The sequence below is a fragment of the Callionymus lyra genome, chromosome 8 (assembly GCF_982586985.1).
Source record: "Callionymus lyra chromosome 8, fCalLyr1.hap1.1, whole genome shotgun sequence".
Lineage (NCBI taxonomy): Eukaryota > Metazoa > Chordata > Actinopteri > Syngnathiformes > Callionymidae > Callionymus > Callionymus lyra.
In genome coordinates this window covers 13,519,845-13,534,457 of record NC_141825.1, presented here as the reverse complement: position 1 = coordinate 13,534,457, position 14,613 = coordinate 13,519,845, and the positions used below count along the sequence as shown (strand labels likewise).

The 14,613-nt window shown below is 38.8% G+C and overlaps 1 protein-coding gene across 2 annotated transcripts in view; it reads right to left on the bottom strand.

Annotated features, from left to right (window-relative positions):
• The window catches only part of magi2b (membrane associated guanylate kinase, WW and PDZ domain containing 2b), a 99,444-nt gene extending 85,091 nt beyond the window's left edge, over positions 1–14,353 (bottom strand). The window contains exon 1 of one of the 2 annotated variants that reach the window (XM_087796733.1): positions 13,590–14,353. In XM_087796733.1, coding sequence (XP_087652859.1) covers positions 13,590–13,887 — 298 coding nt within the window. In that variant the 5' untranslated portion in view covers positions 13,888–14,353. The remainder of the gene's footprint in view (positions 1–13,589) is intronic. The other variant, XM_087796734.1, reaches the window with a different exon arrangement.
• Between the last annotated feature and the right edge of the window lie 260 nt (positions 14,354–14,613).

Genomic DNA, 14,613 nt, shown 5'->3' with positions numbered 1-14,613 from the left:
TCTGTGGAGAATTTGCGTACTAGTTAGTACGTACACTAAACTGATGCATACTAACTTCTAGTATACTAAGAGAAGTATACGATTTGAGACACAGCACTGCACTTGACTCCCGCCATAAAGATTTACCTGCTACTTTTATATACAGAAAGAATTGGTGACAACATCAAAACTTCCTGTGCTGTAAATTGTCAGCTAAAATAATCGTTTCCTTGGTCCTGTTTTCGTTTGCTCATTTTGTGTGGTGCCTTATTTCATTCTTTTATTCTGTACTGACACCACAACACATTCCTATGTTATGTTTGAAACACTGGCAATAAAAGTATCTGATCCTGATCTCAACATGGATCCCACCATAGAGGTTTACACGCTACTTGTATATAAAAACGGAATAAGTCACAATATAGTTAACCTCCAGTGTTGTAAAATAAAAGCTAAATTAGTTTAGTTTATTAGCTTAATAGTTTGAGAATTCATTAGAAGTCGTTGCAAACGTTTAGCTAACGGTTTCTTTTATCACGCAGACAGTACAAGTCCTTACATTAACCCTGAGTTATAAATGAATACCTAAAGAAATAGTTTAAAGTTAGACTTGAGGAGAAATTTGTGATAATAGTTAGATTGACTAGCACCAGGAATCTTAACATGAATACCACCATTGACTTTTGGAAAGCACACAGAATTATTTAAAACATTATAAAGCCCTGTGTTGTAAACTAAAAGCTAAATGAATAGTTAATAGTCAAAGATAAATTGTGGCATCACCGTAAGCATCACCAGCAATGCAACAAATCCTTCACACAACATCTACCACAGAGGATTTACTGTTAGTGTTATAATGCAGATAGAATTAGTCACAAAGATAAATTGTGTTGGTTAGCAAGACTAACAATACAAGATATATTTAATGCTATTTTAATTATGACATACAATTTTGAATGTAAATCTGCTTGTATATATATATATATATATATATATATCAAGGATTGCGATACAATTGTATACGTTTTGTTGTAGTATTTCCTCCCACTACTAGTACTGTCATTATTACAGCAGACAGCAGGATACATTATTAATATTAAATGACATCCACCCCCCCCTTCAGGTCTTCTTATTGATCCCTCTCATCTTCAGACTTGTCCTAATGATGTTGTTGCTCCAAGCTTTTCTCTGGAGCACCATAATCGAGGCCAGAGACACATTTACAACCTGCGAGTCATTCCGAGAGAAACACGCCAAAACAATGAACAGACTCTATGATTGAAGGAGGGATGCTCGTCCAAATTGCCAGGACTACTATTCCAAAAGAGTGAACTCTGCCGTCTCTTGCATATGTACACTGAGGAGCTGACGCTTTTTAGACACCCGTGTGTGTGTGCGTGTGTGTGTGTGCTGTTTTTAAATGCATCTATAGGGAGGTGTTCATCACTCTGATTGCCCTCTCCAGCTCAGCTCAAGAGCGTCTCATCACATTCCATCAGCAGAAACGAGCATTTGACAAAGACTTATAAAAACACCAAAAAGGAAGAGATGGAGCAGGAAAGTAAAGATGTGAAAGTGTAATGACGTGTGCAGCCTGAATACTTCATGCTCTCAGCAGGATGACAAGGCCATAATGGGGAAGAAGAAAAAAAAGGGCGGAAGAAGGGTATTAATCAAGCTACTGGTGTGAGGGAGTGGTGGTCAATATTCCAGGTGGGGAGCACGAGGAGGTCGGGGGGGGGGGTCTTCAATCCATAAAAAACGTAATCATTTTCAGACCACCCTCTCGTCACAATCCTCTCCGACGCCTCACCGAGCAGCTCTGATAGTCTAATAAAGCCTATCTGCTCAGATTAAGGGCTTTCATGCAGCCTAATCCCAATCAAAATGAATCCTGACCTGACCGCTCTTTTCTGTTCTCTCATTATGACCGGGAGAGACGGCCATAACTTAACAAGCCGAAGAGGAATCTGCTCACGTGTCCTTCAGAGCAGCTGCAGATTCATCATCAACATACAGACACTGCTCTCACTCACAAGTGTGTAATTACCCGACGGTCTCCAGAGCCTGACCCGTCTCCTTACATCTGAATACTAACTTCGGCTGAAGAGATGGGAACGCTCTGTCCTAAATCAGCTTTCAAACTCTCTTTAAAGCACGCTTGATGCAACTGTGAGGCAACGTTTGGTCATTGTATTCTACCAGAAACATTTTTTTGTAATGTTGTGATGCATCCGTATGTTAGTTTGGTTTAATTTCAACATGAATTGAACATCATGAAATAGTGTATACCTCTGCCAAGAAGCTACTTTCACTAATGAGTTCCTGAAACATAAGCGATACACTAATCTCATGATACTATTCGAATGCTTTTAGGGGTCATTGAATTTTGAGAGAAATGTTGCCGTTATTTTACAGAGGGTGTAATAACTTCTGCCATCTAGTGGCCAGAAGTTTAATTGCAACACCAAAATGAACAAACACTTGCATTTCAATTGTAAATAAAAGCTTGAATGTTTTTATTTTATATGCGCTAAATTAAAATATAAACCATAAAATAACTATGAATATGTGATTTGAAGCCAAAAACAAAGACAAAATTATTCATCTCTTTTTTCATCGATTTTAATCAATTATTAGGAATATTGATACAGTATTGTGACAAAAATATCTTCATATATATATATACACGTGTATTGATTTTTTTTTCTTACACCTCTACTATCAACTTAACAAAACTAATGGTACAATTCATGAATCTTATGGGCTCACTGCAAATAAATAAAACTACAGCTAAAATATTTGATTGTAGTGGAAGGTTTCCAGATCGTACGTGTATGATGTCAAGACACGCATGACTCGACGTGTACCATTGTTTAAAAGCTTGCTAATTTAGTGAAATGCATGTTAAGGACAATATGAAATTTAAACATAAACCATAAAAATAAAAAAATTTACAAAGTCAAACGACCAGCTGATGCAGGAAAAGAAAAATCTCTTCATAGAATTTATTGAAAAAAGACAATATAATGAAGCCTTAAACAATTTTCAAAGTATTCAAGATACACCAACAACATTTTTTTAATACAAATTGTCCTTGGTTGGTTTGGATTGATTGTTTGAAAATTAGCAAAAGTAGTAGAAACTGAGAGACCAAAAATTAATATTAATAATTAAGGCGTTTTTTATTCAGAAACATAACTTTTTAATGATTAGAATGTTAAATATTGTGGAAAATATTTAAGAACATGTTTTTACTTACTTACTTATATGTTGTAAAATTGGTAATAGGATTGGTAATATTTACATTGTTGGAAAGGCAACAGTAGAAGGTTTCTGTTTTATAACATTTGAAGTAACTCTCGCCGCATTATAATCGAAACATCGCAGTTAAACTGGCTTTTGATGTATTTTTGTTAACGCCCTCAAAAAGCCACTTGTCCTCTGATTGACCCGCACTGGCCCCTACTGGTCACACGCGTCAACTACAGTTGCAATAAAACAAGCTAATGAGGGACATAAACATCAGTCACGATTTCTTCCTTAAAAAACACGTCGTCTTTAATTGCTACAATAAATCCACTACATGAGTTTATCGCCAACATCATAAATTCAAGAGGGGGTGTACGTTTTGGATATAAAATTCAATCAGCAACCAATCGGCTGATACATTATGACCACGGACATTAAAAGTTTTTCCAGAAAGTGGCATTTGAACAACATCTCTGATCAGTAGTAACCGATAAAATAAAGATGATGAACACATCTCATAATTACTTTTTGTTCCAGGACAGAAAAGAGACATGATTGATGGTAACAGATAAGGGGGGGTGGAGGGGGTTAGAGAATGTTAGAAATGGATGCATCAAACAAGAGGAAAATACATTTCTGTGTTGTTATTTTCCTTTTTTTTGTGTAGAGTCGTTTCTGTATCATTTCAAAAACATTGTCGATACAAACACAGGAGAGAATGAAAATGGCAGAACACTGTTGTTGTTCCTCCACCGCTTCCTCTGCAGTTTGTGAGAGAGCGTTTGTAATCCTCGTTCAGATCCCATACCATCAGATTAGCTCCACTTGTTAATCTACACTATTGTGGTGTGCTAGACACACACACACAGATTGTGCACAGAGATTTGCAGAACACACGGTTTGAAAGCAGGCACCGTATTTGTAAGTGAGGCTGTAAACACACACAAAAAAAAAATCACATTTATGTAGTGGACAGTGATGAGAGTGGTACGTCCTTGTTGCCTCACCTCTGAAGGTCTTTATGAGGCTGTTAAATAGATGTTGGACTCTATTGTACTCATCAGTATGTGTCTGTGTGTACAAAACTCTATTTTCATTTAAATATTTACATTAGAAAATGTGCTTAAGCCCCACCCACTGAAATCACTCATAACCACAACCACTTAGCTATGATTGGTCAAGCTTTAAAGTTTGTCACCGCGCATCATCAATCCCGCAAGTCTGCACCTCCATGGGATGCAGAATTTCTGTTTTTGGGATACTTAGTATATAAACGGTTTGGAGTCAAACACAGGCGCCGAAAATCAATTTTGGCTTCAGGCCCTGAAAGGATGCCCATGAGCCGTTATAATCGGCATGTTAGCTCCCCTGTTGAATTTTCTATTCCAAAATCATCTTTCACAACTAGAGCCATGCATGGTCCAGTCAGTCTGTCCTCATATAAACCCACTATCCTAGTCGGGTCTGACAAGAGTCACATTTAGTTTTTTGCTTACAAATATAAAGACTTTCCACAAGGTAAACAATAATTTAATTTGAAAATACTGGCCTTGATAACATGAATAAATGGTCTGTGTGTAGATATGTGCTTAAGATAAGTGAGACTGAAGCCTTGTTGTGTTTTGAGTCGCAGTCGTTTGGCGTCTCTATTCTCCACCAGCTCTATCTCTGCTGCATTCCTTCAGAGACGCTGCACTTAAGTAGGAAAATGCGCCTCTCTGTTGTAGTACAGTTGTTCTACCAGTGGATGGCAGTATTAAGATAGTAGTACTGCACTTTTCACCTTGTAATTCAATGAACAAATTGCTAAATGGAGTTGAAAGTCGTGGTTCTGGTGAAACAGGTGAACTAGGCAGCCATCCAGGGTGGCATTTATTTTGGGGGGGCCGTATGATCCATACAGAAAAATAATCTAAAAGGATGATTCGAAGGACATCCTATCACATGTCGCAAAGAAGGATTAAAGTTAACTGTCAGTCAAAAAACGCACGTTTGATTAAAATTATTTTAAATACAGGCTCATAAATGCTGCATGTGTTGAGTCTAAATTGTGTGAAATAGGATGACCCCTAAATTCTCTTTTACCCAGATACGTCCTCTTTTTGGGACCCAGGGGAAATTTATCAAATCCTTGGAATGTCTGTGGTTTTGAGTTGAGTAGAGTGTACTTTATCTTTGCATCACAGAGACCATTGTCTTAAAGGTAAATCCACATATCCAGCTTTAATTTATCTCTCAAGATTTACTTTCTTTACTAACCCAGATAGCTCAATTGGTAGAGCACGGCACTATTGGTCACAAGGACATGGGTTTGAACCCCACACTCAGCAATGTATTTTTTGGAGGTTATTATTGGGCCTTATTTGAGTTTCCGCTGCAATAAAAAATACTTGTCTCCTTTTTAATTCTTGTAGAGGCATTTGTTTTCCCGCATCAGCCATTAGCATTACGGGGTGGAAGCTCGAAAGTAAATTTGAAGTCAAATTTTCAACACAGATGGACTCAATAAAACGGCCGACTCTGGGTTGACTTCATGCCACAGTGATGAAGACGTTGATTGGTTAGGGATTGCGGTGAAATGTGATTGTGTTACAAAGTTTGTTTTATTTTGATGCTTCTTGTTTCCCTGCTGTTCCCCGGTTCCCTGAGGTGAATTTATGAGTTTGTCATCCAGCTGCATCTAAAACACAAAACCTGTGTATTCGCTTTAAAAAGATGCAGCTGATAAGCTGGCGGTGTGAATAGCAACATCAGTTACAACAGTTGTGTAATTGCTCCGGTGAGTTTTAAGCCAGCTGTCTCATTTATTCCCGCTTTGTACTACACAACCCGACTGTTGTCGACTTTGAGAAATTGTGTTTTCTCACCGGATAAGTCGTCCATCTAGGACAAACGTGTCTACAAACTTGAAGGAATTCACATTTTTGCTGTCGTCGACTGTAAAACAACATTGTCAATTTTTCAGTCTCACAATGTGTCCTGGATGAGGAGAAGTCCTCTGACCTGATTCAGTTAACCGGACCAGCAAGAGGTTTGGTCACACAGGCCGGCTGAGCTTTGGTTTGATCCTCTGAGCTGAGCCGCGGCTTCTTCCAGCCTCAATAAAATCATCCGCTGCCTCTGACAGAACTCATCTCTTGGTGTTATTAATACCAGCGGAGCAGACAGGATGTTATGCACTGATTCTTCAAGCTTTTTCATCAACACAGCGACAAGAAGAAGAGAAAGTTTGGCTTTTATACCCCCAGCTGCATCTGTCCCTCAATCGAGGAGTCGTGGAACGAGACAACTTAATACTGAACTGTCACAGGAACTACAACATCTGCCGACTGCTGGCTTTATTTGAAATTACTGACAGAAGCTATCGTGAGTGGGAAGTCTGTAAAAACCAATACGATCTAAAATAAGGAGGAACGATCCAAAACATGGCTTTTGTCCGTGTAAGAAACTCCTGACATTTTTGAGCTTCTCTCAAAGTGTGGACCAACAATTTTAACAAATACTTATTTAACACAGATTAAGACATTCAGAATTCTCTGATTTAAGAATGACTCCACACTAGGTCGATGTATAGACCATGTTAACCACGTGTTCACTAGATAAGAATGTTCCAAAACAACTGGAAAAAAAAGAATACATTGTAATTGGAGGATGTCCATTGTTGGGGGCGAATACTTGTAATGACTCAGGTGCCAATCTTTCTGATGTTTAAGACCAGACTCTAGCAAGGACAGGATCAGAAAAGAAGTCGATCTGAGGGACAGCTTATGTGGAGAGGTTTGCGGAGACCAGCGTTGGACACTTCAAAGAGGGGTGTCAGTAGACATCTGGGCGAAGAATGTTGGAAACTGAGAACCCAGGAAAGGGAGAAGAGATAAACAGCCAGTGAGGTTCGTGGATGAGGCATACACACCGAGAAGAGGTGTGGAGTGGACAATCCATGTTAGGTTGGAGCAGGTTAATGTTCTGTGGCAACCATCATGTCCCCTGAATGAGACAAGGGAGATGGAAAAAATTATAATAATAATTTATATACTGAAGGGGGCAGATTAGTAAACTCTTTTTCCTAAAGGATCTTTTATATTTCAAAAAAATAGTTGTAACTAGCTTGGAGTATTAAAGCTGATTTTCGGAAAAACTTAAAATTCTGTATCGGTTATAAAAACACCACAGAACACAGAGGCACCTTAAAGATTGATCAGAGTTTTGTAGAAGGAACCAGGAATGTCAGACCACATGAGGCTCAAAGAGACCAAAACAGGAAGTTAAACATCAGTAACATTTGCAACGATAATGGTTCTCATTAAAAAAAAAACTGAAAGTATAAAACAGAGGAAACACAACGGATGGCTAAATAAAACACTTGTTTACAAGCCACCGGGTCACATTGACCCAGAGATAACACAAGGGTTAAAAGGCACAGAGACAGTGCACACCTACAAAAAGGAGTTTATTTTATATAACTCTATAAAATCAAATCCATTAAACCATTTCCATGATAAAAACAAGTGTGTTGGCTTACAGAGACACAAACCGCAGTGTATCCCATGATATACATTTGATTGAAATAAATTCAGAGCTTTTTGACTTATCTTGTCAACGGACCTGATTGGTGGAGACAATAACAGTTTTGTCTGAGAGCCAGGGAACTGTCAACAGCAGCGATTGGAGGTCTCTGAAGTTATCTGAAGAAAGGGTGCACTTTCAAACATGATGTCAGTCTGAGGAGCTCGATGTCATCCGTCTAAAAACAAATACTCGCTCTTGAACAAAACAACCGAGCGGCATGTACAGTGAAACGAAATGATCTGGAGATTCTTTAACCTTCAAATATGACTTTAATGTCCTGGACAACAACTGCACCAAAATAGTTGACATTACTATTTATACCTCAGGATTGCACTTTGTAGTTATTTTTTGACCAAAAGGATAAGTGCTAATGAATAGTGACTGGAGCTGTTTATTGAATATCAAAGCTGTATATTAGAAGTGACATTAATTACACTGATGGGAAAGGAAGCGTTCGGTTTAAGCACACTTGTGTCTGCTCCAAATTACTGTACTTAAGAGAATAAACCACAGAGCCGGGCTCAGTGTTGGGGTGCGTTTCAGAAATGAAGGTATTTATACCGACATGTTATATTCCTCTAACCAAATCTACACCTAAAGTGACACCTTCTCACCCATATTCACACGGTGGATCCTAGAGCAGCTCCTCGCACCTCAGGGAGTCGTCAGAGCTCTTCTATAAATCTGCATCAATGAATGAACAGGCCATTTGCACTTCACCCGCGAGAACATGAATATGGAGGACAGATGTTTGTTGTTCAAACAGACTTGCAGGCCGACCGACCGCAGAACTCTTTCATGGGGTCCGGTCTGTCGAAGATGAACCATCAAACAGATTTTGGGGGAGTAATCACACAACATAAGGAATATGAAATGCTGGCAAATAGATACCAAGCTGCTTCAGATGCTTCTCTTGCATCTATATTATTTAGTTCATCTCTTAACATCTGACTGATGAAAGTTAAACAGCCAGTCCTGTGGATATACTGTGTTGTACTGTCAACATGTATCGCAACACATCCAACGTTTTAAGCAACAGATTTTTTCGGAATTTTAGTGAACAGTTTCGATTGTTATTCAGATTTCAAGAACAACTCAGCCAAGAGCATATCACGGACCACAACTAGACCACAACACAAGACCAATGTCACTGCATTGAGACCAAGACCAAGACCACAGACCATCAACCAAAAACATTTCATGCAATATACTGACACAATAAATGATTAAATACGTTTGTCTACAAATATCATGGACAGTTAGATGCCAATTTAAACCAAAGGATGTTTAAAGTCTAATGCAGTCCTAGGTGTGAATAGGTACTGCCCACATGTTTACAGTGGTGAATGGGTATTGCAATACCATGGGTCAACCCGTGTTGTGTCTGAAGGAGTTAATGGAGCGATAGTTTGTGAACCTGTTCATAGTTTGGATGTTGTAAACGGAATGTAATGTATTTTTTCTCGATTAACTTTTCTGTGAACGTGTTCAATCTGGCGTCCGTTAATGTCACGCTATATAAATACAAATTTACTTACTTACTTACAACTAGGGATGCAAACAATTAATCCATAATCGATTAATTGTCGATAAGAAATTACTCGATTAAAAAAAATTACACAGCGAAGCAGAGCTCTATGGAAAGTATCATCACATTCTATTCTATGTTAATCTTTGTATCCTTTGTCTTTGTTATTTGTCTTTGATCTATGTTCTTTATCTTTAGACTTAGATTGTGTCATCTTGTACTTTTCACTACTGTTTTTATAGAAACTTTGTTCTTGTTCTTATTTTTTATTTTTTTTATGAATTATCGTCTGTATTGCTGTGTGCTAATTGGAAAAGCTATTTCCCAAAGGAGATCCTGAGGGATCAATAAAGTTCTATCTATCTATCTATCTATCTATATGTTCAGTGTGCAGTTAGAAATTTTGAGCACCTAAGAATATGTTTCGCGTGCAAATAACAGTTACAGTTTGCATGTCATTTGTACTCCAGCAAAAACTAAAGTGGTTTGAGCAAAGAAAAATCTCTTTTACGTTCAATAACTCTCACTTTGCACACGCTTTGCGGCTGCTGTACGAGTGCTCAACTTCAATAAGCCAACCAATCACAGAGACCGGAGAGAGCTTGTTTCTGATTGGCTGTTTGGTTTCATACGGCAAAAAAGTGCCGGAAAAGTGTTGCATTTAAGTGTTTTATTATAACAGTAAACCGCTCACTTCAGCCAGAAATAAAAAGTAAAAGTGTTGCATGAAAAATAGTTTGCACGTTTGCTTATGCCTGTTGTTCATGAAACCAAACCATAGAGCTCGAACACAACAACACTGACACAGGATGAAGAGCAAGACGGGGCACAGTTTGGAGTCACTTTAAGTTAATAAAATCATGACAAAGACACCAAATGCAGGATATGTGGCAGCATTTAAAGGAACTACAACTCCATGAATTTGTTAAACTACCACCTAAAAACGTCACATCCAGCCCTGCTACAAGCAGCGAGTGGTTCTCAGCCTACAAACACTACAGCGTTGGGATGTAGGGTATGTGACTCCGCAAGCAGATGCGATGAGGAGCACTATGGTCTTTTTTGTTTTATGAACAGGCAGCCTATATTTTAAGTTATTTTAATGTTATTGTGATATTTTCATATTTCCAAGTTTAAAGGGGGGTAATAAATGTTTCTCATAGTCCACATGTGACACCTTATTTGTCTTTTCTTTTATTATGCTGCTAAGAGGAAATGTTTTTTTAAGCTAAAGTAGCCTACATAATATTGTATTCTTCTGTTCAGGAATTGTTATGGTGCTGTACTGTTAGTAATGTTTCCAATGACGCAGATCAATAAATCTTTGATTACGGAATATGATTTGCATTTTTTCTTTATATCACAACTTATAAGATAGCATTTTATGTTACGTATACAGTAGATAGAAGCTACTCAGAAGTAAATTCAGGTTCTCAGACAAATTGCCAATCAATTAATCGATCTTTAAGATGATGAATCAATCAATCAATTAATTATCGATCATTTTTCATCCCTAGTCACACCCTCTCAGTTCATTGGCTGCAGAGCCTTTCACGCAAACCCCTGCTAAAACACACTATAAATAGGTCTCAATGTAAAGCATAAAAACATCCAATCTGGCAACACCTGCCAACAGCTACGCACAAACGCTTACATCATCAACACAAAGAGCAGGAAATGCGAGGATACGGCAGCATGTAGCCGACACACTCGACAATGAATCAACGATTTGTCTTATAATCATTTTAAGTTTGATGACAAGTTCAGTGAGGATGGAAAAAATCATACTATGTGCAGATTTTGACACCAGCTTTCAAAAAGAAAATCTAAATATTTGGACCACAAACACATCACTGCTACTGTGGACGGAATAGTCATCAGAAATGTCTCGATGGAATCCCTTTTTCGGAATCGTAGGGTTTCAAGATTGAATTCAAGATTTAATTTATATTACCCAATTTAACGTACAAGTAATTTATTGTATTGTATTGTAGTAATCAATTTTTTTTATATGTATTTAATGCTAAAGTGTATTCCACAACACCAGATAAAATTCATGTGTTGGTTTTACAATACTGACAATAAACTTTTTTAATTCTGATATGACGAGGAAATCTGATGCATATTTTTTACTGTTAAAACATTAACATAAAATACAAAATTGCTGACTGTAGATATATTGCCTGTGGAAATTATTTTGGAAAAATAAAAGGAACTATAAACTCGTTCATTTTTGGATCAGTGAACTTTTGATTTTTTTTTAATTACGAAATATGAACTGAACTAGTTTATTTTAAAATTGGTGAAATTAACACTTAATGGAAAAGCCATGGTCTTAAGGTTATAAATCAGTTCATAAATACATGGTTGAGAATGAATTATTTAAAATCATCAGACTTTAAAGGCACAACTGAAGCAACTTTGTAAGTCAGTTTTTTCCATTACAAATACAAAGTAAGGACCTTGTGCTTCTGAGAAGTCGACCTTTGGTAGACAGTATCCTATAGAAACAGAAATGTAGAGTAAGAGAATGACTTTTAAGATACACAGGATCATTCGTCTTGTTTCTCTTTGAATAAAGCAATGCTCCTGCACTGATGATTCAACCACAGGCACGCTCTGACAATACATTCCTCTCAATTATTGCGAATAAAAAGGTAATGGTCGCGATACCGACGGCACAATGCCTTCTCCGAAACCACCGGGTTCAGTTTGAAAACTGCGGGAGACTGTAGTTAAATAAACAGGTACAGCAGCAGACTCATGTTTAAATGGATAAGAGCCGGCGGGAGAGAGGCAAGAGATTAGACTCGTCTGGAAGAAACAGATTCATGAACATTAGCATTTAACCCCTCGCTCGCCGCGGAGCTCCGGCACAATAATCAATCACATTCATGCCTTGGTGGAGAGATTGAGGATGAGCTTGAGTGGCACATCCTCTTTGAGCAAGCTGTGTGAAGTCCAAAAATAAACACTGGTTTGAGTGTTTTTATTTTTTCCTCGTGTCCCAGAAAGTCTGATGCTCTTCTTTTTTTTTTTTTTAATGGGACCTAGTCGCCCCCCAAGCCATTTATGTGGGCTCTGATGTAAACCCGGCTAGAATATATGATTGCTGTTGCCTAATATTCAGAGCGTATAGTCATTCTATCTAGATTCACACAGGATGACAGAAACGGGTCATATCGCTACCATAAATCCAGAGCTACACAAGATACGATAACAATATTTTAAAATCATCACTACTGACATCTTCCTTGAAGCTGTGTTGATATATTACAAACATTCTTTTACCATTATTTTTCTAGTTTGTCATATTATTAATTCATATTTATTTGTCTGTTTTATTGAAGAGTATCACACAAAGGCGCGATTGTTGATACAAGGTGGTGGATCAGAATTGTTGCTCAGTAAGTTGATGATAAATCAGCATTTTAACATTAAATTTTTTTTTTTTTTTTATGGTTGTAAATAGATAAAAGCCGAGTTACTATTAATTATGTTTTGTGTATTTATTGTTTTTAAAAGACATTGGGTCAAAACAAGTCATACAATAACAGATGTCCTTATATGGTTGTAACCTATGAGTGAACCAGACAAGTTGGCCAAGGAAAAAAAAAAAAGTCAGATTATCTTTACTTCTGTAACCCTGAGGTCCATGATAACTTTTATTTTGGCTGGTTTGTTCAGTTCCCGCCTTATTGTCATATCCAAAACCAAATAGAAAAAAAACAAAAAATACATGTTTAATTTAAAGGAACTGTTTTGTGGCTAAGGATGGGTTTTTTTATTATCTAAAACTACTGCAAACAATTTGTAAAGCTAAATTTGAACACAATTGTGGAAAATAAACATTGGAGGTTTTCTCACTTTCTCAATTTTTGGAAGCAATTTTTGACCAGCCTGACAGACAGACAGACAGACAGACAGACAGCAGAACGGGCCTGTCTGTCTGCACAGCATCAACATGATATAAAATCATATGATCCATTAGGCCTGGTTGTTGGATCGAGCCCATCTGAGACCAAAATAAACCCGCAGACTGTGGCATGATCTCTGCCGGGTGGACACACCCCCTCCAGCCCGTGGCACCCCAACAGACGGGGCGAGCTCGTCATCCTCGGCTGGTACTGATCCTGCTGCTGAAAAAACCCCACGATGTGGTTCCGAAACTACAGTTTCAGCGACCCGACCGGGCCTGCGAGGTCCGGGAGCGACTCGAGTGCGATCAAGAACCCCCCAAAAAAAACTCTGCTGGTCTCACCTTGTTTGACACATTTGAAGCGGACCGGGTCTTTGCAGTGCTTGATGACGGCCAGCACGTCCCGGGTCGTGAGTCCGGCCACGGGCATGTCGTTGACTTCCAGCAGCAGCTCATCCTGGGCCAGCTTGCCGCTCTGGATCAGCCCCTTCCCCTGCTTCACCTCGCCGAAGTGGGGGAACTGGCCGATCTCCGCGCCCCCCTTCAGCTCGAACCCCAGCTCGCAGTCCTTCCCGCGCGTGATCACCGCTTCGTGGACTTTGTTGGTCCAGTGGTTCTTCTTCTTGAGGCTCTTAGACATCGTTGAGGGCGAGTTCTATTCGTGGCCCGAAAACACTCGGTTCCCTATCGTCTCATGTCTGCCTTTCAGAAGGACCGGCTGCAGCTGGGCTTCGTCATCACCGAGGCTTCGGCGGCAGCAGTGTCCGCTCTGCGGGCCCCGCGGTCCGGCTGGAGGCTGCGGAACAACACGGTGGCAGCGGCGGAGGATTTTTTTTTTTTTTTTTTGGACTCTTGTCAGACACACAGACGAGAGACAAATAGTGTCGGATAACCCGGATGTGGAACGTGAAGGAGGGAGAGATGAATGGTTCTGGTTCGAAGTAGATGGACGAAAGGGGAGGCGCTTCACTCCCACTACTCGTGCAGGGGCGCTCCTAGAGAAACTGTGGTCACACGCAACTAAAGGGGGGGGGACACCCCTCTCTGCTCCTCATTTATTGATTGTTTCTCAAGTCTCTCCTGTCCTGGATTATTTTAATAAGGTTTAAAACATACATATTTGTTTGGTTTACAAGTAAGAAGAAGTCTTGGTAGTATATTTCACTTCTCAAGAAATTGACTCCTAAAATAAACACCAGACTCTAGATCGGACCCTCGTTCCTTATCATAAGTTGATGAAACAAAGATTAAAACCATTTCACCAGAAGTGACATCAAAACCTCCCACTGTAAGTAAGTAAGTAAGTAATTTTTATTTGTATAGCGCTTTTCCAGACCAGGGTTACATAGCGCTTAATTAATCAAAA